We start from the raw sequence: 27,751 nt of genomic DNA on the forward strand, positions 1-27,751 counted from the left end.
ATGAATGTTCCTCTTTACCTTCTGACCGTCGCACACTTGATTTGCGCCGCCGCCGGAGCAGAGCACGTCTCTTTGGAGCGCCAACTTCTGGAGGAGGGGATCAGTTCGGGACGCAGGACTTGCAGGCTCTACTGTAGGGTTGGCATCGGCTTCCATCTCCAGATTCATCCCGACGGCAGAGTTAACGGCAGCCATGAGCCCAACCAGCTGAGTAAGTCACTCCAGTTTCTCCACGGTGCACAAAAAACAACTGAACTACTAAATTATAAAACGTCTGACGCGCAGATGAGTCATGTGCGTCCCGCTGAGAATGCGCACTAGGATTTTCATTCCCTCGTCCGCTCGGAATGATTCAATGAGTTTTTATTTATTTTAGATATCATGACTGGAGGTTGTTAGAATAGTGATTTACACAGGAAGAGTGTAAGGTCCGCGCACCTAAACTTAGGCTGCCTGACCCTGTGAAATATCTGACCAGCGAGCTTCTGGTTGACGAGCATTGTTTGTGTCTCTCTGGGATGTTGGCAGGTAGACTATTTGTGGAAGTAACAGGTGCAGCAGGGAGGATGTGTTGGATTGTCGACTGTCATCACAACAATGTTACTCCAGATACACTGCAAAAAACATTGACTGTAAAACAAATGATCTTTTATTATTATTACCATTACTATAATAATAATAATAATAATAATTATTATTATAATTATTATAATAATTATTATTATCATTATTATTATTGTCTTACTTAATCCTCAAACTGTTTGCCATCAAAAACGTGAAAACAATGTGTTTTTGCTTGAGTTGCAAATTCAATAATTAGACGTTTTTTAATGAAACAATGAGGAATTATTCATCTTCAAGTTAACATTTTAATGATTTTTCGAATGTTTTATCTAGCTGATTTGAAGGAAATAAGGTTTTTGAGGTAAAAACAACATTGAGTTACTTTGCAGTGTAAATAATAGCAAATGATAGAGCCCAGTGTCTCTCCAGTGTCCAGTTATTCAAGCGCCATACTGGATTTGGCAAAAATAAACTCCTTTCTTAAAGCCAGTGACAAAAACTTAAAATAAGGCAGATTATTTCAAAATATGTTTATAATGAAATGTATTTTAATCATTATCGCTTAACCAAAAATAATATAGCAAAACCCAAAACTGCTCAAAAGAACAGTGAATGTTATCCAGGTTTCATGTGCAACCAGAACAAGGTTAGGGATATCAACATGAGTTGGGACTGAAAACATTTATGGAAAGTCAAAGTCAGCTGCTTTCAAATAACAAAGGTTCAATTTTGCTCTGTGATAATCTAATGGCGAGAAGAATAAAGTCATAAATCTTTTTTTTTTTTTTTTTTACTGCACCATCAGACCCCTCGTCGCTCCTCCAAACAGCCGAAGCTCACCGTGAAAGTGCACTTGTGCCTCCATTTCATGGTCCCCTTTAGAAGAGTTGTCAGGTTACATAGATTTCAACACGACAGCCATGTGTTTTTGAATCCTTCCTGACAGCACCGGAGACGAGCAGCAGACTGGGCGTCTTGCTCAAAGTATAGTTACAGTAATACAAGATTCAGTTACTGAAGAGAAGAAAACGTCTAGGACAACACTAGTATGTTCTTTCATTATGACTTTCGTTCTGGGATACTTGACTGATCTTGATGCTGTATATAATATATTCATATATGTTAATGATGTGGATGTAGGATGTGTTGGTGAATTTCTTTGTTATCCTGACCTGCATGCAGGTAATAAGTGAAAGTTGCCGAGATCATCAAATGTTTAATAAGACCAACTGGTTTGCATTTCCAAGAAAGACTGTGACATCACAAAAGTGTTGTTTTTAATACATTTTAGAAAAACCGCTACAAGAAACTGATTTTTTTGGAATGAACACATGTTAAAAAATGTATATTCTGATTCTTCTCACCACACAATGTCTGCTTTAGGCAACGAAAAATCACTTTTAAGGAAACATTCTGTCAAGGCAATGGGTTAAGTTAAGTTTGTGAAAGGCAAATGTTTTATTTTCTTTGCAATAAATACAAACTCTGACATAACTTATTTCTTTGGCAGCAAATGTCGTCATTAAGATGGATGCTCAAATGATCTGCATATGACTTAATTTTGAAGATGAAGTAGTTTTGGGGAAATTTAGCTGGACAGTTTTTCTAGAGCGTTAGCGATAGCAGTCACCTATAGGAGAGGGTTTCACTTGTACGTTATCTACATCGTACCCACTAACCCTTCTGTGGCTCAAACTGGTGATCCTGCCTCTGTGAACTCTAGACCGCTACTGTTAGTATCATGTGAACCGCTGACCGGTTTGTGCTTTCACACAACATTAAAGAAACACTTCACCCACAAAATGACCATTTGTATATCAATCACTCCACCCCTGTTACCTTGAATTCTTAAAGTAAGGAGTGGAGCGCCCAGCAAGCACAAGACTGTTTATGTTGAAGTGTATTAAACAGTGACCAATATTATGTGAAATATAATGCTAATTTTCAGGTTCAATTTTGTATTTTGTGCCTCTACTGTGACATGTTTACATGCTTGGTTCAGAAAGTGCTTTTTATTTTTACTGCAGCTCCTTTTTTGTGGAAAGTGACAAGAGGAGTATCCATGTTCCCAGGGGTCCTTTGTTCTTCACCTACTGTATATATCCTTGTAAAATGATAGAATAAAGAAACCTTTAAAATGTGTTATGTTCTCAATGTACATTGGAAAGCAGCCAATTACAGCCTATAGCCTACTGTTGTTATATAAACTTAATCCCTCCAATTGCAATCGAGGCAGTTTTATTGACGATAGACATTGATATCTCCAGAGTGGCTGAACAGATTTTTACCATTGAACCTGCAATTGAAATCTCCCTTAAATTGTTTGCAATTGAAACTGTGAATATAGACCTTTTCACTGTCTCACAAAAGAACATAGAACCCCGGGAACATAAGAGACTTTGAATATAGGGATGACCCCTGTAAAAATACAATCTGTCACCCATCAATCATCAGAGCATGTTATTTGTCCTCCCAGGTGTCCTGGAGCTCTTTGCGGTTTCTCAGGGGGTCATCTGCATCAAAGGGGTCTACAGTAACAGATTCCTGGCCATGAATAAAAGAGGAAGGCTCTACGCCACTGTAAGTATCCCACACACTTCTTTTTGTCACCCTGACACTAATTTGTTCTAAACAAGTGTCGATTGCAATGTTGCTGTCCAGTCATATTGTTTTTTAAATTGTTAACGTGATACCATCTTGCTAAATGTATTGCTGAAGATTCATTGAAAAATTGATTGTTTGGCCATTTGAGGACATACAACCAACTTTTTAAAGTTATTGATGTTAGGTAGCAAACGCTTGCCTTTTTTCCACATCTGGAAGACACAAAACAACATCACGTGTTTTTTAGTAGTCTTTTTGAATAAAATCTGACAGCAGTGTTTTAATTTCACTTAGAACATTTACCCAAGTACTGTAGCCTACTTGTATCTACTTAAATAAACTATAAGAGTTGCTGCTACTGTATACTTCTGCTTCACTTTTTAAAGAGGAAATATTATGCACATTTTCAGTTTTTGTATTTTGTGTCTCTACTGTGACTGTAATGTCTCCATGCTTTAGTGTTCAAAAAGCTCTTTATTTTTCTCATACTTCCTGTGTGCAGCACCTCTTTTCACCCTCTGTCTGAAACCAGAGCCCAGTCTGCTCTGATTGGTTAGCTGGCCGGCTCTGTTGTGATTGTTCAACCGCTTGTGATTGGTCCCGCCCCTTAGTACAATGCATAGAAGCACTAATGCAAGTAGAAATGCAAGTTTGACGAACGCAAGTCACTATACAAAGGAGTCCAATCGAAACTTTTCAGGCAGGGGGGGGGGGGAGTGTGTAGGAGAGAAGGAGGGGGAGTGTGTAGGAGAGAAACTCCCTCTGGAGGACGTTGGGATTTTGGCTTTTGCATTTTACATCCAAAAAAACCATATAAAACACACTACAGGAAAGTTAGTGACCCATAAAGTCTTACGAACTCAGACACTTAAGATGTAGGACCCAATTGCACGACCAGGGGGACAGAGGTAAAGTATTTGTAAGATACTTTATTTTTCCAAAATACAGCAATATGAACAACAAAAAAGGTCACGATCAAATCTCAAGTTTGAGATGACAAAAATAGAGAACAAAATGAAAGCGCTCACGTAGTGAGGAACCAAAACTATTCAAGAGCACAGAGAGCATAGACCTGACCATAGCAAGAGACTAAACAAACTGACACTGAACACTGGGAGACATGGGAATTTAGGCACATAATAATAAGACACAGGTGGGGACAATCAGGGGCGGGGCTGACGCTGATGAGCACAGGAGACAAACAAGGGGTGGACAATCAGAAGCCTGGAATGAGAGGTAAATGGTGAGTGACAAAACAAACATAAAAATACATAAAAATGAACCTCTCTAGCATTTCTGTCGGTGCACAACATAAAGTTTATTTGGCCACATTTATGAGAAAACTGAATTGAATTTTGGAGTAACTATATGCTGTAAAACCAAAACTGGACATGAAAGGGGCTAAAACGCTCCATAGAACTATGCTAGATTACATTTATAATACCAATTCATTGTGAATATAAAAATGTTGATGATTAGTTCCCATCTCTGGACTGTCATTTTGTATATTGATGATTATGTCTGACCATGAAGTCATTCACTGTGTTTCACTATAGGAAAAGTGAGAGGGTAATAGTGTTAAGCTCTCAGACAAGCAAACTTTGGCAATTCCAATCGTCCCCTTACACCCTACCCCTACACACTACCCCTCCGTTTGCGCATTCGCGCGGAGGGTCCGCCACATTAAGTGCTGTTCCAAACCAATGAGTGTCGAGGGGGAGTGGGTTATCAAGCCCTCAAACAACGAGGTTGTGTTCGAATAGTCCATTTAGCTTAGGAACCTTCCTAACGGAGTGAAATGACCCGGAAGTCCCTCAGTGGCAGCCATGATAAGTGCCGTTCTAATTCTCTTGAATGATAGGAAAGGAGGTTTCAAACTTCCTTTATAACCTCCTTTAGCTTAGGAACCACTGGACCTACGTAACCGAAAGGAGAGGAGAAAATGCTGCCCCACAATGCCTTGCAGCCGCAGCATTTGACGTCACACAACAGTCGGCCGTTCACGGACACAAACGATTATGACGGAGAAATTATATCATGAAAGTTACGGTGCATATTAAGCATTTTAAAATGTATGTGGTAAGTTGCCAAAATGCCTTGTTTTGAACGTTCACCAGTATTATAATCAAAAAGAGAAATATGAACGTTAGTTTTTACTGAAATAATCAAATAAAGTCAACATTTCACTGAGCTGTGTGGGGTTTGTTCAACTTTTAAAAGATGTTTGAATGGTGGTATACACAGTGATAGGTGTTAAAGACTAACGTTTATAATAAGTACATTTGTATTGATTTTAAGATATTTTCATAGTTCATACAATCATACTGGGATCATTTGTATTAATGTGGACCGGAGGGCAGGGCCGTGGGAAGTAGGGGTGCTGAGGGTGCTGCAGCACCCCCTGGTGGAAGACAGGGGATCTGCACTTCCACAAGATATAATACAAATATAATACAAAAAAAACGAATTTTCCGCCTTGATGTAACAACATTCATAATTAAGTAAAGATAACACCCTTTTCACCACGGTTACATTTTCCATTTGCCCCGTGCGATGGGCGCTGTAGTGATGAAAGTGGGGGATGTTGGCTTATCAGCCTCCGCAGCTCACAGCCAAAGTGAGAGAGATAGAGAGAGGGGGTGCACCGGTACCGGCGGGGATTGTTTTTAGCTTCTGTTGCGCTAACGGATATAAGAAGCTGTTTCTACAATAATGTGGAGGGAGAGTTCTGTCCTGTCAGACTGAGAGGCTCAGTGAGGTAAAGGACTCTGAGGGTTTAGATAGTTAACTTCAGTCTAAGTTATCTCAGTGAGTCTCAAACGTTTTGATCACAATTTATGTAAACAAATATTTCCAAGTTACACCTTTATAATTATTAGGATAAATAAAAACACGCTTGAAATCATTCCAATGTATACTATAGGACAGTAAACCAAAAATATTGTTTAAAACTGGAGAGATTTAAAAATATGCATAAATAAATAAGTGTTAACTGGTCAAATAAGATATGAATGAACAACACAAATAAAATAAGTTATATTTATTTGTTATTGGCTATGGTAGGTTATTGGAAATGTTCACATACTTATTTGATTAATAAAATGCAAACCGATCTTTTTAATATGGGTGTTTAGAGTTGTACCCCCTAGATCAGTTTCTAGTAATTGGGCGCTCAAAGTGCACCAGATTTAAGCATTTTACTTTAAAATGTTTAAAAAATCTTCCCGGGGGGGCACCCCCGGACCCCCCTAGAGGATGTGAAGTCCACCCCCCAATTAAAACATGTTATAATACTAAATAAATGTGAAGCCTTTTTATATATAAGCTGTCCACCATGTCAATATGTTTCTCTTTTCATAGTGTATTGGTCTTTTGTAGAGGTTTTTCATTGCCAACTAAAATCTTGCCTATAGGGCAGCACATTGGTCAGAACCAGCCCTGGTGTCATCCCCACAGCACCCCCCATTTGAAACATGTTCCCACGGCTATGCCGGAGGGAGAGGTTGACGAGCATAAGTATCATTTTCATTTTTTATTTCAATTCCAATTTTGGTCATGAAGAATATGTTTCTCTGTTGTCCACGTTTATAAAGCATAAAACAACAGAATCAGAGCACGGTGCAGAGTCTCTAGATGAGTTTACAGTAGTCCCTCGTTCTTATTAAACATCCATGTTGTAGTCCGCTGTATAGAAAACTGTAGTTTCCATAGTTTCCCCACAGCAGCAGATGCACAAAATGACGTCCGTTGGCGCATTCGGATTCTCTAAAGTACCGCATTCTCTTCTCCTAGGTCCTTTTGAATTCTCCTATACACTATCCCTTAACCCCGCGACGTTTCACTCAGAGGTCAAGGAATAGGAGATAGGGTTAGAACTTAGGAGCTGATTTTTAAACTATCCGAACGCAACCCTGCTGCCCTACATGACCGGACTCAATGCTGTGTGTGCCCGTCAGGAAACACGCTGTTTACAAACAGTTCCTGCAAACATTCACTGACTGATCAATTGTGATGTTAACAACCTCATGATAACCTCATATTTTTTTAACTTAGGATCATACATGTGTTTAGTCATACCTATGCATTTTTATTATAAAGTTGTGTATATTTACAGTCTGTTGCAAAAACTAAGAAACTTATAAACATCAGGTTTAAAACTAGAAGAACTTTAGAAAAAAGATGTTTGGAGTTTTATTTCAGTCATTAATTTTATTTTTTCCAAGAGATGCTGATTTGAAACCGTAGTTACATACACTTACGGCAATTCCTGTTTCTGCCGGAGAGAGGGGAGTTTGTCCCGAAGCTTGCCGCTGTATTTACTCCCTCCAACTGACAGGAGGGAGCCTCGTTGAGCTGCGAGTGTCACTCCGACACGGAGTGGGTAGGGTGTGATTTGGAATTGTGCCTTTGTTTGAAGTATACTGACGAAATTACTCAGTAATACATGTTGATCCCAAAGATAAAGAACACATTTCCTTGCTCATATTGTTTTCTTCTGATTTTGATGAACAATTATTTTTGTTTTGAGCAGACACCCTGCCAGTGTCCATACCTACGGGACCAGAATTTAATTGAGCCTTGTAGGTCCTACTGTGAACCTTCTTCTCATTTGCAGCTGTCTCTGATGCAGCACAGCTGATTTTCGACTCATATACATGGGTTTATTTCTCCATCAAAACCTTGCGTCTATATTTGTCATATATATTAGTTTGTGCAGCTTTTCATCAATGCCACATAGCAAAATCCCCAAATCTGACATTACCATGTCATGGCATACTGCTGTAATCTTTAGCCCCAGTTTCTCAGACTTTGAAATCCCCCCAAACACATAGTAAACCCAAATCTGCCCACTGCAGCTTGGCCTCTCCGCCGTAAGAAAGGGCGATTGGAGGGCCAGCAGCAGCCGGCCGCACCGACCAGTCATCTGTGGGAGCCTTGGCAGGAGTATAGATAGAAGCGGCTCCCTATTAGCATGTGTTAATGAGAAGAGCAGATTAAGTCCTGTCTGGGACGGCTGATAATATACAGAGGAGTGAGTCACAAAGTGAAGATCAATATGTCGAGTAAACAATCAGCCAGGCAGGCAATAATCGAAAAGGCGGAGCGTCTGAGGGCTGCTGTGGCTGTGCATGCTGAGCAACAGCGATGTATGCCCCCTCAGCTCCTGGTATTGTTTCTTGAAACCCTGTCAGCGGGGAGTGATGTGGCGTCTTTCCTCAAAGTGCATTCTCAGCCTCATCGTTCTGGAAATGAACTAATGCGACTTTGTTCTGTCAACCAGCATGACCAGTTGTTATTCCAGCTTATAAATGGTGATAATTACAAACTTTCTCAGGGTCAAAAAAACATCCCAAACAAGATTAAAACATGAACAAATTACAGTCATGGATAATCAGAGAACTTAATGCAATGTCCAATGGCAAAAAATCTGCGTCTACTCCAGACTGAAAGGTCAATAGGCCTACGTTGTTATTTATGGCTGTTTTTATTGTATCTGCTTGGCTTTATCAGGCTGAACAGTTGATACTGTTAGAAGAAGGGTTGGCTGTTGGCAGGTTCCATTATTTGCCTTTACATATTTTGTTGAGTCACAAGTCATATTTTCAAAACAGATCACACAGGCCTAAACTAAAAGTCAGTAGTTTAGTGCCGGTAAGAAGGAGTCGGAGGCGGAGTATTTAAAAGGGATTTCCACTCTTTATTTTCCATCAAGCAATAGTAGTATCAGACATGTACTCAGTGAGGAGAGTCAAGTTAGAGTGCGTTACTAGCTCTAGCTTGGCAACCTATATCTCCGGTGTTACCCTAAACCAGGTCCGTGTAGGAACTGTGACCCAAAAGTGAATTATGGTTAACTAGAGTCACCACACAAGCCCCCCCAGAATTCACAGATAAACAAAGTTCGTGCGCCAGGGAGGAACAACACGCCGACCCCCTCTACTCCTGAGTATGGGGGCAGGCAAAACAACCTCTGAACGTGCGGTTCCCGGCAAAGTGGGAACCGGGACCACAGGACTCAAACCTGTAGCGGGAATCGAAGACGGGGGGCGACCCCGTCGTGGTGGACGGGCCAACACCACCGGCTGCTACAAGTCCAAATGAGCAGCCTTAACCCGGTCCACGAGACGGTCTCCGCCTTGCCACCCATGTCGACCACCAGGTGCTTGTCCCCCTGCTCCAAAACCTGGAAAGGCCCATCGTAAGGGGGCTGTAGGGGGCCCCTGTGCGCGTCGTGGCGGATGTAAACGTGCTCAGCCGAGCGTAGCTCTGCTGGGACCTGAGACCCCGGCGCGCCGTGCTGAGAAGTCGGAACCGGAACGAAAGCCTCCGCCGCATCTTGCAGGAAAACCCGTTGAGCCGAAGGAGACCAAGGAACTGATGCCTTGGGTAGGAATTCCCCTGGGACTCTCAGGGGTTGACCATAAGCCATCTCCGCCGTGGAGCACTGCAGATCCTCCTTAGGCGCGGTCCTCAGGCCCAACATCACCCAGGGCAGCTTGTCGACCCAGTTACCGTCCGTAAGGCCAGCCTTGAGCGCTTGGGGTGGTAAGCGGTAGTCCTGTGCAGTTTGACCCCCAAACTGTCTGCAACAGAGCCCCAGAGCCCTGAAGTGAACTGTGAGCCCCTGTCCGAGGAAATGTCTGACGGGGTGCCAAAACGACACACCCACGTCGCGATAAAAGCCCTAGCCACGTCAGCGGCTGAAGTCGACACAAGAGGAACCGCCTCCGGCCAACGGGTCGTCCTATCCACCATGGTGAGGAGGTAGGAAAAACCCTGAGAGGAGGGCAACGGACCTACCAGGTTGATGTTAACATGATCAAACCTCCTCTCTGGCACTAGGAACCGCTCCAAAGGGGCCTTCGTGTGGCGGTGCACCTTAGTACGTTGACAAGCCACGCACCCCCCAGCCCAAGCTCTTACATCCTTTTTCAGCCCACGCCAGACAAACTTCGCGGCCACCAAGCGCACCGAAGGTTTAACGCCAGGATGAGACAAGCCGTGCACCGCCTCGAAAACAGGACGCCTCCAGTTGGCGGGACGACCGGTCGTGACAGACCCGTAGAGACGTCGCACAGAAGGGTGATTCCCGCGTCGCCGAACACCACGGAAAGGCAAGACCCCCCTTCAGGCGATCGACTGGACATCAGAGGCGGAAGTCGCTTTCACTGAAGTTAAGACCGCGCTGGCTCAAGCGGCTTTGCTGGCACACCCTTCATCCACGGCTCCCATCTCCATCACTACGGATGCTTCGGACTACGCAGCCGGCGCGGTGCACGAACAGTGGCTGGACGGAGCTTGGCAACCGCTCGCCTTTTTCAGCAGGCAACTGACGCCGAGGGAACGCAATTACAGCGCTTTTGACCGGGAGCTCCTGGATCTTTATTTGGCTGTGCGGCACTTTCGTTTTCTGTTTGAAGGCCGTGAGTTCACGGCGTTTGTAGACCACAAACCGCTCACCTTCGCCATGTCAAAGGTGGCGGAGCCTTGGTCGGCACGTCAGCAGCGGCAGCTCTCCAACATTTCTTTTTTTTTTTAACAATGTTTTTTATTAATTTTTCAATAAAAACATACAAAAACATAAAAAAAAAAAAAAAAACACAATAACACATGTCACACTATTTACACAATGAAAAACAGTCAAACCTCACTGCATACACAGATACAAAATCAGTAAAAATATACATATTGAAAACAATAATCACAAATAGGTAAATACAAATAATAAATACAATTGTCACACTGTCTCAATGATAAATCAAATCTACTGTTGCCTGAGAAAGTCCATTAAGGCTGTCCACACCTCTTCGAATTTCTGCAATTTACCCCTAATTACATAGGTTAGTTTTTCTAATGTAACACACATAGCCATTTCTCTAATCCAAGATTGTGTAGAGGATACTTCAGTCTCTTTCCAAGATAAAGCAATCATCCTCCTGGCCTGCAGGAGGCCAAAGGTGATCAGAGTCTTACACTTGGAGTTAATAGAAAGGCAATCCGGGTATATCCCTAAAATGCAAAGTTTTGGTATGCAAGGTACCTGAATACCTGTGATTCTACTTAGAATGTGGGTTACTCTTTTCCAAAAATCTACCAGCTTAGGACATTCCCATACACAATGGATCAAAGTACCTTTCTCAGTCAAACATTTCACACATGTATCTGGAATGTCAGGGGACCATTTATTGAGTTTCTCAGGGGTTATGTATGTTCTCATTAGCCATTTGTGTTGTAGCAGTTTCATTCGCGTATTAATGGTTTGTGATTGAGCTTTCAAACAGGCTGAAGTCCACTCAGCTTCTCCGATATCTTCCTCAATATCTAAACTCCATGCTCTCCTTCTATCATGACTAGACTCCTCGTCGTGCGAGACAAGTGCTGTGTATAGAATAGAGATTTGACGTTTCCCATTCATGTGTTTCAACACAATGTCCTCAAGGCAGGACAGAGGTGGTTCATGTATAGTCTGGTGCTGCTTTGATGAAATGAAATGCTTCAATTGTAAGTATTTAAAGAAGTGTTTTTTTGGAATTGAGTATTTTAAACAAAGGTCATTAAATGTTAGTAAAATGTTGTCAACATATAAATCTCCAATTTTTTGCACCCCCCTGTCAGCCCAGACCTGAAAACCACCATCTGCCCTGCCAGGGGCAAACTGCGCATTATGCCAAATAGGTGAAAATTGAGAGATGGGGGGAGTGTCGCCAAAATGTCTATGAGCCTTAAACCATATATCCACCGAGTTTTTTAAGAATGGGTTTGTTGTTTTTTTCTTTAAAGTTTTAACATCTGCTGAATATAAATATAGACTTAATGGAAGCTTAGGTACTGATGCTTGTTCAATATAAACCCATGTTGGAGGAGAGTTTGTGACAAAATAAAACATAGCACTACGCAGCTGAGCGGCCCAGTAATACCACTGTAAACTGGGCATCTGTAATCCACCCCTATCATAAGGCAAGTACAATAATCTGAGTCTCAGTCTGGGTTTTCTATTGTTCCAGATAAATCTACTAAATGCAGTATTCATTTCTTTAAAAAACGATTTTGGTAGTGGCATTGGGAGTGACTGAAAAAGATATAAGAACTTTGGTAATATAGTCATCTTAATTATGTTGATCCGACCAATCATTGATATTGGCATTGTTGTCCATTTTTCAAGTAGGTCTTGTACCTCTCTTATCAACGGGTCGTAGTTTGCATTAACAACTGTATTAATTTGGGGGGTAATCTTAATTCCAAGGTAGGTAAAGCCCTCCCTCGCATTAAGAAAGGGTGTACTTATCACTGGATCGGCTCTTTCTTCTTTATTCAGGAAAAGTATAGAAGACTTCTCATTATTAATATTGTATCCAGAAAACTGACCGAATGTATTAATTAAATGTAATAATGTCTGGACACTGTTTGATAAATCAGACAAAAAAAGAATCACATCGTCTGCATATAACGATATCCTGTGTTCATGTTCTCCAATTGTTATACCTGACAATTTGGTTTCTGCTCTAATGGACATGGCCAAAGGTTCGATGGCCAAAACGAACAATAGTGGAGAGAGAGGACAGCCCTGGCGGGTTGACCTCTCTAGTGTAAACAAGCTTGATAAATTGTTATTTGTCATTACACGTGCTGTGGGGTTAGTGTATAATAGTTTTATCCATTTTATAAATTTCCCCCCAAGTCCATATCTTGGTAACAAATTAAACAAGTAAGGCCACTCGATTCTATCGAACGCTTGTCTAGCATCTAGAGATAAAAGCGCTGTATCCCTGTTGTTATTTTTGAAGTGGATTATGTTGAGGACCCTTCTGATATTATGAAATCCCTGACGACCCTGTACGAACCCATTCTGGTCATTATGTACCAAAAGAGAGACGTATGGGTCTAACCTTTTAGCAAGGACTTTACACAATATTTGTGTGTCTACTCCCATAAGACTGATGGGCCTGTAAGAAGAGCAGGTGGTCGGTATTTTTCCAGGTTTCAAAATAAGAATTATTGTAGCAAGTCTTAAAGTTGGTGGCAATATACCATCATTTAATGACTCTTTGAACATATTCAAAAGAGGGATCAACAACTGCATTTGGAAAGTTTTATAAAACTCTATTGGAAGGCCATCAGGCCCTGGAGCTTTGCCTGAGTTAATACTTTTTATGGCTTGCAAAAGCTCTTCCACCGTTATGTCCTCATCCAGGTCCTCCTTAACCTCCTCTGTGAGAGTTTTAAATTGGAGCTGATTAAGAAAGGTATCTCTGTGAGTAGGTGTGGGGGAGCATTCTGACATGTACAGTGACTGATAAAATTCTTTAAATGTATTATTAATATCTAGGGGATCGTTTGATATCTGTCCTGATTGGGTAGTTATGCCATTAATGGCTCTTTCAGATTGTATTTTTTTGATTCTCCAAGCTAACAGTTTGCCGGCCTTTTCTCCCTGATCATAAAAGGCCTGATTCAACCACAGTAAGCTTTTTGCTGCTCTATCAGATGTTAGTTTATTGTATTCCGTTCTTAAAATTAGTAACTGTTTTTCTTTTTCAAGGTCCTCATTATTATTTATATCTATTTCCAAAGATTTTATTTGTTTCTCCAATTCATTAATTTCTGCTTTTTGTTTTTTGTTTGTAGTGCTTGTGAAGCTAATAATGTGCCCTCTAATATATGCCTTGAAGGCTTCCCATCTAATACATGCATTAGTTTGATTAGTATTAATCTGAAAATAGTCGTCAATCTTATCTTTAACATATTTGATAAATGTTGGATGTTTAAGCCACTTCACTTGTAAACGCCAATAAGTGGGAGACTGCTGAAGCTTTTCAATTTGTACAGACATAGAAATGGGGGAGTGATCACTAATAACTATACAATCATACCAACACTTCTTAATACTGGATACCAGTTCTTGTGAAACCAAAAAATAATCAATTCGAGACCTGGATTTATGTAATCCGGAGTAGCATGAATATTCCAATTTATCTAGGTTGAGTTTTCTCCAGATTTCAGATAAATTTAAGTCTGTGATGTATTGTAAAATTGTTTTTCTAGACTGTTTTTTATAGGGATCACATTTTGTAGATCGGTCTATCGATGGGTTCAAAGTGCAATTGAAATCTCCACCGATAATATTCAGGCCATATAATGAAGACAAGGTCAAAAAGAAATCTTCAAAAAATCGTGGGTTATCCTCGTTAGGACCATATATGCTGACTAAATTCAGTGCCCGAGAAAGGATCCTACCCTGAGCAATTACAAATCGTCCTTGGGGGTCCCGGATAGTATTAATAAGTTGAAAGGGAATTGTTTTATGAATAAGAATAAGTACACCTCGAGCGGAGTTATTATATGTGGCCTGTATAACTTGGCCAGGCCATCTTCGCTGTACTTGTTTAATTTCGGTGACTGTGATATGAGTTTCCTGAAGAAAGATTATTTTAGATTGTAGGTTTTTAAGTCTATTCATTACCTGTTTCAGTTTGGTTAGCTTATTGAGTCCCCTAACATTCCAGCTTGTAAATCTTAAATCAGACAGTTTTGTACTTTCCATGTTGGTTTATGTACAGTGAGATATATGACTGTGTTAAGTGTGACAAAGTAAAAACAAAAAACAGTAAACAAAAACAAAGAATAGATAAAGACAACCCAAACCAAACCCCACATATAACCTTTTGAACCCCCTCCCCCCTTCCCTTACTTAAACTAGGCATGTAGGGCAAGTACCAATCCACAAACAATGAGGAGTGGTTATACTGTAGGCACTTCTCTCAGGCAGCCCCTCCCCCGGTCCCCCCCAACCCCTTATCATGAACTAAAAGTTCAAACAATTAACGTCCTTAAAATGAAGGATAACATTAATAACACTTCTTGGTTTAGCTGCCTCAGAATACTGTTAAATAACACAACAAATGTATCGGCAGATAGAAGGTGCATAAAATAAAGTGTCCACCAAATAATGTTATAGCAGCTCTGTTAATACTTAGAACGATTTAGAGAATACAGAATATACACAAATCCAACTTTGCATAACTTATATTAAACGACTGTGCACGTATATTGCCCATATCAGTCCCTTTGCAATACCTGTATTCATCGGCGTCCTGAAGTTTGTGAGTCTGGGATGAAGTTTTCAGCTTCTTCTGGTGTAGAAAAAAGAACTATATTCCCGTTGTGCAGAGCTCTCATCTTGCAAGGACGAAGGGTGAATCCCCGAAAAGTTCCAGCATCAATGAATTTCTTTTTCACTGCATTAAACGTACTCCGCACCTTCATGGTCTCCGCTGCTAGGTCTTGAGCAAAGAAGAGTTTGTGACCATCATGAGTGGGAGAGCGTTGTTTGGATGCTTTGAAAACAAATTCACGGTCTTGAAACTGCTGGAATCGGATGATAACAGCTCTGCTCCTCTGGTCCGGTCTTGGTCGAGCCCATATGCGGTGCGCCCTTTCTAGGGGGAGAGATTTAGCGGCATCGGCCCCCAGCCAGACCGGCAGCATACGCTGGATGTAGTCAGTCATAGGCTGGGTACCCTCAGCATTCTCCGGGAGCCCCACCAGTCGTAGGTTCTTTCTCCGGGCACGATTTTCTAGATCTTCCGTTTTGGATTCTAGGTAGGTGATGCGTTTAACGGCGTCAGTCAGCTCCGTGTGTACAGTCTGCAGGCTATCCTCGTTATCTCCGATGCGCCCCTCTGCCTCCGTTAGCCGCGTAGCATTAGCACTGATGTCCTGTTGAAGGTCCGCAAAGCTCTTCTGTACAGCATCAACAGAGTTATTCATCTCGACTATGCGTCTCTCCACGTTGTCGAGTTTAGCCCCAAAGCCATCAAGAGCACTTATCTTGTTGTTCATTGCTGTGACGGTCATACCGAGTGACTTTAGTTCACCAAGCACCACAGCTAAGTCACTCCGTGGGTTAGCTGCCTCGTTAGCAACCTCGGCTACCTCCGCCGAAGTAGTAGTTTTAAGTCTCTGAGAGCCTCGGGGCTTGGAGCCGCTTTCACAGTCTTTCAACGTCGTTTGTTTAGACATCGTGTAGAACCAGTTAGAAGTGTTAATAGTAATTATAAAATAGGACTTTTAGCGGAGTTGCGGGGAGCACTCACTTTATGCTGCCATCTTGGTCCGTGGCTCTACAGCGCCCCCCAGCTCTCCAACATTTCTGAGTTTACCACAGACATTAAACACGTGGCTGGCAAGTCGAACTTGGTTGCCGATTGCCTCTCCAGGGTCATCATCGGAGCCGTCCAGCTGGGCCTGGAATATGCTCGTATGGCAGCGGACCAGGTCACCAACTCCGGCGTCCAGAGTCTGAAGACAGAGAGCGCTGGGCTGCGCCTGGAGAGCCTCATACAATGGCCGCATGATGTGGGCGGCCCGGGGGATGAAACGGTGGTAGAAAGTCACCATCCCCAGGAACTCACGCAGTGACCGGGCTGTAAGCGGGCGAGGAAAAGCCGCAACAGCCTCCACCTTCGCCGGCAGGGGTGTTGCACCGTCCTTGGTGACGTGGTGCCCGAGGAAGTTAATGTCCGACACCCCGAACGGGCACTTTGCAGGGTTGATGATCAATCCATGTTCGCTGAGCCGCGTGAACAGGGCCCGGAGGTGAGACAGGTGCTCCTCCACTGAAATGCTGGCGACGAGGATGTCGTCCAGGTACACGAACACGAACGGCAGGTCCCGCAGCACCGAATCCATCAGGTGCTGGAACGTCTGGGCGGCATTCTTGAGCCCAAAAGGCATCCGCAGGAACTCAAAGAGTCCAAAAGGCGTTATTACTGCCGTTTTGGAAATGTCCAGGGGGTGCATGGGCACTTGGTGGAATCCACGCACAAGGTCCACCTTGGAGAAAACCTTCGTGCCGGCCAAATGCGCTGAAAAGTCCTGTATGTGCGGCACCGGGTAGCGGTCAGGTGTAGTGGCATCGTTGAGTCGGCGGTAATCCCCGCACGGGCGGAAACAGCCGTTCGGCTTGGGCACGACGTGCAGAGGAGAGGCCCAAGGGCTGTTGGAGCGGCGGACGATGCCCAGGCGTTCCATGGTTGCGAATTCCGCCCTCGCTACGGTTAGCTGAGAAGGGTTCAACCTTCGGGCCCTAGCGTAGACTGGAGGCCCCTCAGTGGTGACGTGGTGCTCCACGCCATGTTTGGTGGTGAGCGCGGAGAAAGTGGGCAGCGACAGATCAGGAAACTCGGCCAAAAGTCTGAGAAAAATGTCCTCCCCCGACAGCGAGCCCGACAGCCCGTCGTACGCTGCGCTGCCGAGTGTGCACACGAGAGAAGAAAACGTTAAGGCATCCACTAAACGTTTATTTTTAATGTCCACCAACAGCCCATGAGCACACAAAACGTCCACCCCAAGAAGAGGAAAAGAAATGTCCGCTGTTACAAACTCCCAGCTGAAACGCTGTCCACCGATGCACAAACACATAAGCCGTAATCCGTACGTGCGAATGGGCCCGCCGTTAGCCATTGTTAGCCGTGGGCCGTGCCCGCCTCGAGTGATGTCTTCTCTCGACGCGGGAACCACACTCCGCTGCGCGCCCGTGTCGCACAGAAACAGGCTCCCTGAAACACTGTCTTTGACGAAAAGGAGCCTGCCCGTGCCGCCGACGCTCAGAGCCACTACTGAGCATCGGCACCTCCGTTTCTTGGAGGCTTGTAGCTGCATGGAGCGATGCACCTCTTTGCCATCGTCCCGAAACGTGCATGGTAAAAGCACTCACCGGTATCCCCTCGCCGACTCGGCGTCGCTGTGTCCGGCCTCCGCCATGCTTTCTTGCCCGCAGAAGGGCCGCTGTGCGCCATAGCCAACGCCTCCGCACCAGACTGTCGGGTAGCCAGGAAGAAACGGTCCCCTTCTCCGGCCAGCGCGCGGGGCTCTGTGATGGATGTGTTGGCCAACGTTGTCTGGACTCGGGGAGGTAAGTGTTGAAGAAACATCTCCATGAACAAAATCTGGGTATCTTCCCCTCCTAGCAGGCTTAGCATCTTCTCCATTAACTGAGATGGCTTGCCATCTCCGAGGCCCTGAATGTCCATAATTTGGCGGGCTCTTTCTCTCGTCGATAAACCAAATGTCTTCAGGAGAAGAGCCTTGATAGCCTCGTATTTGCCGAGGCGTGGGGGTGCTGCGATGAAACCCACTAAGCTGGCTGAAGTAGAAACCCTCAGCAAAGCCACCACGTGGTAATATCTCAGATCTTTGTCGTGGAGATGCTTGCAAGCGAAGTCAGCCTCCACGTGTGCAAACCATGCCTCCACGGCATGCTCCCAAAACTCCGGCAGCTTAACGAAAACATCTCATTCAGCCATGTTCAAAAATGTTTTCTGAAACTATCTCGAAAAACTCAGGGTCACCAGTGTAGTGCCGGTAAGAAGGAGTCGGAGGCGGAGTAATTAAAAGGGATTTCCACTCTTTATTTTCCATCAAGCAATAGTAGTATCAGAAATGTACTCAGTGAGGAGAGTCAAGTTTGAGTGCGTTGCTAGCTCTAGCTTGGCAACCTATATCTCCGGTGTTACCCTAAACCAGGTCCGTGTAGGAACTGTGACCCAGAAGTGAACTATGGTTAACTAGAGTCACCACAGTAGCCTAACCAAAATGCCAAATATCAAAATATTTCCATCAAACAATATGTTAAATTGAATATGTTGATTGTATCAAACACATTGTACGAGTAAATAAAAAAACAACTTTCAATATACACCAGGTCAACCTTAATTTGAACAATAGCCTATGCCTGTGCCGTTTGTTGTTACGCTAGCATTATGTTATCTACGTAAGCATTACGTTAATTTACAGTAATTATGCAAGTCATTTCCATCAGCTGCATAGTTGTTTTCCTTTTGTAATAGTTGGAGATTCGTCATGTCTTTTTTGAATAACATTTGAAAAATGTGGAAACTCAATAAAATCATGTAAACAGAAGATGTTTGCTGTGGCTAGCTAAGCTAGCTAATACTAGGTTGCAGCTTCTAGCCTAGTTACCTAGCAGACCAATCTGTTGCAGGTCTATGCTACCACAATGTATAGTTACAGTTCATTTTTCTGGGGAGGTGCATGTCAGGCTACGGACGGTGTAGAAGATTAAACTCAGAAGTCTACTCAAGGGTATGTCAGCATGAAGGAATCTTGCTAGGCTGAATTAAAAACCTACATTGTTTTTTGTGTTAACATATTTTTAGATTGAGAATGCAGTGATCTCATTGTCAGAGTTGCTAGATTCCCATAACTGCTAAATGTATAGGTGGATAGGGTTTGCTTACAATTCCATAAATGTAGGATAACTGTTTGGAAGTCTACCATAAAGTTTATCAAGAGACCTATTATGCCTTTTGGGGCTTCCCTTTCCTGTAGTGTGTTATGGGTTTGGATGCATGTACATGGTTTAGACATCACTATGTAACACTCAGGCTTCTATTGGCAAGCACTCCAACAGTGTACATAATAGGCTAAGGGGCGGGACATCTTTAAGCGGTTGACCAATCACAACAGAGCCGGCCAGCGAACCAATCAGAGCAGACTGGACTCTGCTTTAAGACAGAGGGTGAAAATAGGTGCTGCAGCACAGGCAGTATGAGAAAAATAAAGCACTTTTTCCACATTGAAACATGTCACAGAAAAGGCAAAAAATACAATTATGAACTCTGAAAATGGGCATAATAGGGCTTTAAGATGTTGTTGTTTTTGCTATTTAACATATTGCAGCCTCCACAGGCTGATTCCAGACTTTTGACATTTTTAAATCATCATAGACATTGTTTTAGGTGAAGTAAATGGAAGTTCACTTTAATCAAAGCTCCCAGCTTTACTACTTACTATAGATATCTAGCTCTCTGAGAGGCTGGATCTATGGCTTCAACCGATGCTGTCAGAGCTTATTTTTGCCTTCGGAGCAGCTCTGCCTCAGAAAAATATTTGTATAACTAAAACTCCAATCTGTGTCTATGCTGCACTGTGCTATTTAACTGCCTTGATGATTTGGGGTGGATGTAAACCTCTGGGGCCACAGACAGGCTTGGGCCTCATGTTAGGGTGTCAGGTGACACCCTGAACCTTATCTTGTTGCATCGTTGGTCATATCTAATAATTGAGATGTTTTCACAGTGGCAATTTATCAGCTGTATAATAAGCGAGGGGACAGATGCACATTGCTCTGCACGACCTGCTCAGCATGCCATCACAAACATAATTTTTTGAGAGGTGAAAGGGTCAACTGCATTTTTTGAACAAACAGTGACAGAATTATGGACAGATAGATAGAGAGAGAGTAGAGAGAGGAGCGAGAGAGAGAGAAAAATGCACCCACTTCATTGTTGAATTTGTGTTTTATATGTTTCCTTTGCATCTATGATGTATTTCTGAAAACCTATTTTATTTGTGATCGGGAAGTGTACCCATTGCCTAACAGTTAATTGAAATCCCAGTTTCTTAAATTAGTTATATCTGGTGTATTCTTTGTTTACCATTGACATTTTAGATTTTAAGTGGCATATCTCAATGCATATTTGATGGATTGGATGAATCCATACTGACTTTGACTGTAGGGCTAGCAGCAGATTAAATGTTCCACTTATCTAGGGAAATACCCAAACATCTACATGATGGATTTGAAGACCACATTGCAGACATTGCAGACATTGGTGGTTCCAAAACAATGCAACCTAATGAAAATGTAATCTCCCATTGAATGTTATTCTATTTCTACAAGCAGCTTGATTTTTCTTCTTCTCCCCCCAATAGAATCAATAAAATAATTGGATTGGACCATTGAATTTTGCACCACACATTGTTTTGTTTGGTTTTCATTGACCATATTTTTGAGGGAAAAGGGAAACCTCACCAGTTATTCTGCGTAACCAGCAATCACTAAGTAGCTGTTGTGATGCTAACTTTGCTATTTACTTAGTCTCTTGGAGGAAAAAACAACAGCGAATGCCTCAAAGTACACCAAGCTAAGCTCAAAAACCGGCTATGTTGAGCTCATACAGCAATTCCTAGTTAGTGCTAATATATCAAATACATATTAAATCCCTTTATTTTTCACATGAAATCCTAATATTAAAATGTAAAACTAGTGAAGTTCAATCCTTTCAGCTGGTTACATTTAATTCAAAACCATAACCCTTATCTTTTTTTCTTGCAAGAGCCTTATGATCTTTGGAATCATAATAAGAAGTTATCAAAACAGCACTGTGGTTGAATTGAGCTGTCCGGTTTTCCAAGGCCGGATTAACCATATGGACATATTTTAATTTTTTTTCCCCGGGCACAACCTCACTCATCATACATTATTTTAAATGACACTCACTCTTCGCCATAAATAACACAGCTTTTCCATAGGGTCAAATTACTGTAGGTCTCTGTACTGTAGGTCTCACTATGTATGCGCTCAACTTTCTTACTACGCGGCGGCGGTGTATAGCCGAATCACAGCCCCACCCTTGAGCGACCACACAATCCCACTACATATTTTACTTTTGTACTCTCAATGTTTGTGATAAATAGAACTCCTCATGTACTTGTATAGCCAGCCAGTCATATTTTGGCATTAAGTGGGGTGCTGTTCTGAGGTTTTGATTGATATTACCTGTCTTCTTGAGCCATACACTGTCTTGGGATCTTATCCATTGTGTCTTTGTCTTGTGATTTTTGACTAAAAAGGGCAAAAGGCTAGACCTACTTTGGTTGAACTATGCGGCTGCGTCCCTGCTTCTGACAAATAGGTGTGCGATTTGACATGCCAGATTCTAAATATTGGTCATGTTGGTAGTATTGGGTAGGCGTGGTGTTACTTGTCGGTACGTGGGTTGGTGGGGAGCCCATGAGTGCTCAGTGCCCAGGGGCCCCTGGAGGTACTAATCCGGCCTTGCGGTTTTCGAGGACTCAGCCAAACTATAGTGAAACAGGACATAATCAGTTCCTGATATCCTTTATAAACTGTTGAGGAACGGGTAGAGGAAATGTGTAACTTTCCACATCTGTTCTAAGTACAGCTTACCCCGAAGATCATGGGAAAGGTCCCTTTAAAAGAGTGTGACAAATCCAGAAGGGCAAGTGCCAGGTTAAACAGCTGTACAAGCATTATGATTTTAACAATAAGATCTCTGGAATCTGTCCGTAGCCATTAAATCCTATGAAACACAGCAGGACCCAAAGCCTGGTATGTGTCTGTGTGTGTGTGGTGTGTGTGTGTGTGTGTGTGTGTGTGTGTGTGTGTGTGTGTGTGTGTGTGTGTGTGTGTGTGTGTGTGGGTGTGGGTGTGTGTGTGTGTGTGTGTGTGTGTGTGTGTGTGTGTGTGTGTGTGTGTGTGTGTGTGTGTGTGTGTGTGTGTGTGTGTGTGTGTGTGGGTGTGTGTGCGTGCGTGCGTGCGTGCGTGCGTGCGTGCGTGCGTGCGTGCGTGTGCACGTGTGTGTGTTTGTAAGGGAGAGAGTAAATTCATACATGCTCCAATGGATTTGTTTCCAGATGTGTAATTCCTTGACTGGTACCAGAGCCGGTATGTTGCTCAAATGTAGTGTTCTGTTAAATCATTGCAATCCACCCATAACAATTACTCTGGAATTCTGTTCAATTTTTCTAATTATCTCTATAAAAAAAACGCCAAAAGCTACACATTGGTCACTTTGAATAACTTAAATGTTGATACACTTCTGCAGCGGCCGCAACGCACTCTCTGGTGACTGGCATGTTTACCGAACGCTGTAATGGCATCATTTTCTGCTATGCTGCACTCTTCAGCAAAGCAGAACAGTTTGTTTTATTTCAGAATGGCAGGAGGTTATACAAGGAAGTCATACTGCATCAAGAAGCAGGCATCCCGCCGTACATGTCAACGTTTCCCACCCAAGATATTTTTAGGCATAAAATGGGAACATTCAATGAATATCTGCATTTCCATTTCTGAAATGTAGTATAGCAGAGTGTAAAGTGTTGTCTTTATATTTTTACCAAGAACAGTGAAAACCTCAGTGATCACTCTTGATCATTTTAAACAGATTTTTGTTATTAGCAAATGTGTTTCTTATTCTTTATTGAATATGAATGTTATAATTATTAGAATGTTTGTATTACATGAATAGGAAACAAAGAATCAGCTATGGTATTTACCTCATTTACCTCAGACTGTATCAAAATAAAATATACCGGTTTAAATGAATGATTAAGAAAAATACACCATGTATAATACACTTATACATATAAGCTATATGAATGTTATAATTATTAGAATGTTTGTATTACATGAATAGGAAACAAAGAATCAGCTATGGTATTTACCTCATTTACCTCAGACTAATGTATCAAAATAAAATATACCGGTTTAAATGAATGATTAAGAAAAATACAACATGTATAATACACAATATATATATAGCTTATAGCTTGTATAAAAATATAGCTTGGAGTTGGTTCCGGGGCATTTTGACATTTTTATCAAGTCTAAAAATAATGCGTACCTGCTTTTAAAACAAATATTTACACTACAAAGTCTCTACATATAAACATTTTGTTTTACAGTAGCTTAAAACAAACAAACAAATGTTTCAGAACATTTTGGCTGAGGCATTTTGGATTGGTAAAAAACTTATTTCAATTTGGTTAAACCTATACCCAAATATTTTCATTGAATTACAATGAAGAGTTTCAGAAGAGATGTGGGGAGTATTAAGCCTCTTCAGATAATTATTATGAATCCATTAGAAATGTATAAAATGTTATATATAATTTAATTAACTTCTGTTGACCAGTCAAATATCGGCATTCCACGTATATAAGAAGCCAGAGAAGACATTGTTCAACCCCAGTCAGAAACAATGATGTTATGTCTTCAATTCCAATTCATTCTTAGAGCAATACCTTTTCAAAAACGTCTCCAGAAATACCAAAACTAGGTCTTTAGATCAATGTCATAAAAGCACTAGCTCGTCAGTCTTCATTTAGAAGTACTTCCTGAATGAAGTTAAGACACAGTCCCTAATGAGTTAAGACCAGAACAAAGAACTGTCTGCTGCTGTCAGTCAAAGCATCTCAGAGATAAGAAAAGTCATTTAGATGACTTTGAAACCCAGCCGCAGGATGAAAGACAAATGCTCTGTATTTTGGAGCGGTGTCAGTTTGCAGCAGCTAACACCATCAGATCACAATCAGAAGATATTATGTTAACAACAAAGGGGCTGTTCAGTGAGAAGTGAGGTTGAGATCAAACTTCATTAGAAATACAATTTATTTTCTTTCTCCCTTTATTCTTGGTCATTCCATACAGCAACAGGTCACACATCAGTCTTCCATTTCATTTTACAGTGTTCTTAATATAGTTCGCTATCTGTGTACTTTTTTTTTGATTTTTTGCTTTATATTTTATGTATGCACCATGACATCAAGTCAAATTCCTCGTGTTTTGTGAGGCAACAAACCCATTTCTGATTCTGATTTTTATTTAGATTTCCTTCTTGATCAGGTATTGTGTGAGAAAGCTGTTAGACATACTTACATTAAAGCTCACCTATTATGCTATATATTTCAACAATATATTATAGGGCCACATATCTATACAAAACATGTCTCTGAAGTATTTTGCTCAAAATGCCAAACAGATCACCCATTGTAGCCATGCCCATACTTGCCAACCTTGAGACCACAGAAATCGGGAGCATTTCAAAATGCAAAATGGGGGGGGGTGCTAGTGGATCACTGGAGCTGTTAGATTAACATTAACATGCTTATTGTAGTTATAAGTGCAATGCCTTGCGGCCTGTAGCACCATCCTTGATGGAGCATATGTGTGGGCAGGAAAGGAGTGAGCAGAGAGTAGAGTAGTTGTTGATTCTTGTTCTGTTTTCTGTGACTATCTGCCTCACCCTCTCAGACTTTCAGTTGCGCACTACTAAAGAGACGTGTTACCATGGAAACCAAACAATGGTGTAGCTGTATTAAAGTCTGAGTGGAAACAGTCCTGAGTAAATCTGATTTAGTCAGAAATCGGGAGAAATACGGGAGAAATATGACCCCGGGAGGAAACCGGGAGAGGGCAATGAAATCGGGAGTCTCCCGCAAAAATCGGGAGGGCTGACAAGTATGGCCATGCCTCATACCCCTCTATTTCAGCCCTGTTACAAAAGTGCTGATTCTGAGTCCGGCCCTTTAAATGTTACCGAGCTGCTGCTGGCCACGCCCCTTTGGAGCTGCTGCTAGCCACGCCCCTTTGGAGCGCAGGCAAACAGTGAGCTATGTGAAGAGAAGGCTGTCTAACGGCAGAAACTCAGCTAAACGCTGCGGTGATTAAACGCCATATTATGCTCCAAACCACATCAAGCATTAATTCTGAAACAGTATGGATTTCCGGCTTCTTTACAAATATTCTCTCTAGTACAGCGTTAGCTCTGAGGAATGCTTGCGTGCATTGTTTCTGATACAGCACATAGCTTGACATGTTCTTTCTTCAGTGTTACTCGTAGAGTAAAGTTGTTATATATATATATATATATAACAACTTTACTCTACGAGTCCCAGACATCCTGCTGAATACACTGACACACAGCTGCAGGAGGGATTCAGCTAGCCGACTGTAAATGGGAGACGATAGGGTTGGGACGTGGTGGGGACGTTGCCAGGAGTTCAATGTAAAGCCAGCCTACATTTTAGAAATGACGCCAAGTCCGCAGAAAATCTTGATCAGCTCCGTTGAACCCCCGTTTTTAGAGATGTGGGTAAGGCGGAAAACAGAGAGGGTTGTATTTTCGGACACTTTGTGAGTTTCCTTTCACACCGGGGACACATATTTATCTATGAAAGAAATCAAAAAGTTAATTTTGCATAATAGGTTAAAAATAGAAAACCTAGTACAAAGTGAAACAAAGTGTGTCTCATATGGGGTTGCCCTAGTTCTACTGCAAATCGGAAAGGCTTTAGAGCACACAGTCCCTTACTTTTACACTATATCATCTTATCACCTGTTTTGAGGGATATTTTAAAGGGAAACAAATGACATACACTAAAGTAGACTGGCACTCGGAGAGCTCAGACGTTGGATGTTCCTATTTCAAGAGGTCCCAGAGAACTTGATGTATTCATTAAGGTAAAGGTAAGGTAAATCGGTCCAGTAGTTTTTTGTAATTCTGCCTTAGGACAAACAGCAAGCACCTAGAACATTTCAATTTTCTCACAGTAGCAGCAAATGTGCATGAGTGTGTGTGCCCTTTTGTCAGATGAGTATTAACAAGGACATTAAATGTAATCAGTGGGGAGTATCTGGAAGGAGTCAGCTTCCAGATGCTTGTTGGTGTTGGCTTTTTTGTAAAGGAATAGGAGCCATTACTTTTTCTTACCCCAATTAAAAAACAATTATGAGGCAGCTTACAAGAGCAACTCAGGGTGAGGTGGTAGCACGCAAACAAAGATCCAATAATGTTCTGCAGCTGAGCCCTGTTTACATGAGGACAGTTCCAGTAATGAAGTCAGAACACGTGGAACAATAAAGAAACTAGCAGATTCAAAGGTTTTTTAATCATGTTGATTAAACATGATTTTATATATTTAAAAAGTACCAATGGCTGGAAATGCAACGACTGCTACATCACTTAAAATGGCGGCAGCACTGATCGAGGTTTGACAGTTCCTTCTTTAATGGGGACAATTTAGCCATCGTGAATCCACATTTGTGTGCTCTCCACAAATATAAATGTAAACATTCAAAAAGTATTCCATGGTGCTTTCTGATGGAGAAAACTATTTGTTATCCAGAGCCGGGGTTACAAATGTATTGGACTTCTTGCTGCAGATTGATATTACCGCATATAGTCAGTCCCTTGAGTTGTCTGTTCTCCTAATCAGCGGATTGTTAGCAAAAATTAACAACCGCTGGAATGTCCAGATTCACTTATCAGAATCGAGTGTTCAAAGCCGTGTAATAATACCTTATGCTGTCCTTCTTTTGCAGGAATGGTTCACTGATGACTGTAAGTTCAGGGAGCGATTCCAGGAAAACAGCTACAACACTTACGCCTCAGTAATCCACAGGAACCACAGGACTGGTCGCGACTGGTTTGTGGCGCTCAATAAGAGAGGGAAAGCTAAAATGGGCTCCAGTCCCCGGGTTAAATCCCAGCATGTCTCCACTCACTTCCTGCCCAGGGTCGACCTGCATGACAAGAGCGAGCGTGGCTTCACGATCACTGAGAGGAGCAAAGAGAGGAGGAAAAACCCACCGCCACTACCGCCCAAACCTCCACTGGCGAAGGCTGTCCTTCCAAGAACACCCACGAGACGTACGCAGGTCAAATACTGGCCAAAGTATCGGTTTGGATAGGTGTTATTGACTCAGTCTGGGGCACAACAACTTCATAGACGTTGGACATATGTCGCATTCAAAACATTCCGGGTATCCATAAAGTATGTGACAAACCTCAAAGGGCTGCCATGTAAAACACTGAGCTTTCCTTTGTTCAAGCTGTGATCATGGTTGGGGTTTCCACTTAAGTTGATGATGCGCTGTCTTTTTTTATGTTTTAGTATATCATCAATCATCAATCATCCATGTTATGTCCTGCATCACTATGTCAGTCATATATTATTATGTGAGGGACTGCACAAA

The 27,751-nt window shown here is 42.2% G+C and overlaps 1 protein-coding gene across 1 annotated transcript; it reads left to right on the forward strand.

Moving 5' to 3' along the window:
• fgf5 (fibroblast growth factor 5) lies at positions 1 to 27,751 on the forward strand (the record flags this gene model as incomplete). Its single annotated transcript, XM_079689828.1, has 3 exons — positions 1 to 211; positions 3,041 to 3,144; positions 27,098 to 27,751. 3 exons carry the CDS (start codon positions 1 to 3, stop codon positions 27,464 to 27,466), a joined length of 684 nt encoding a protein of 227 aa, XP_079545954.1. The 3' UTR covers positions 27,467 to 27,751.

This window comes from Notothenia rossii (assembly GCF_949606895.1).
Source record: "Notothenia rossii genome assembly, chromosome: 6".
Lineage (NCBI taxonomy): Eukaryota > Metazoa > Chordata > Actinopteri > Perciformes > Nototheniidae > Notothenia > Notothenia rossii.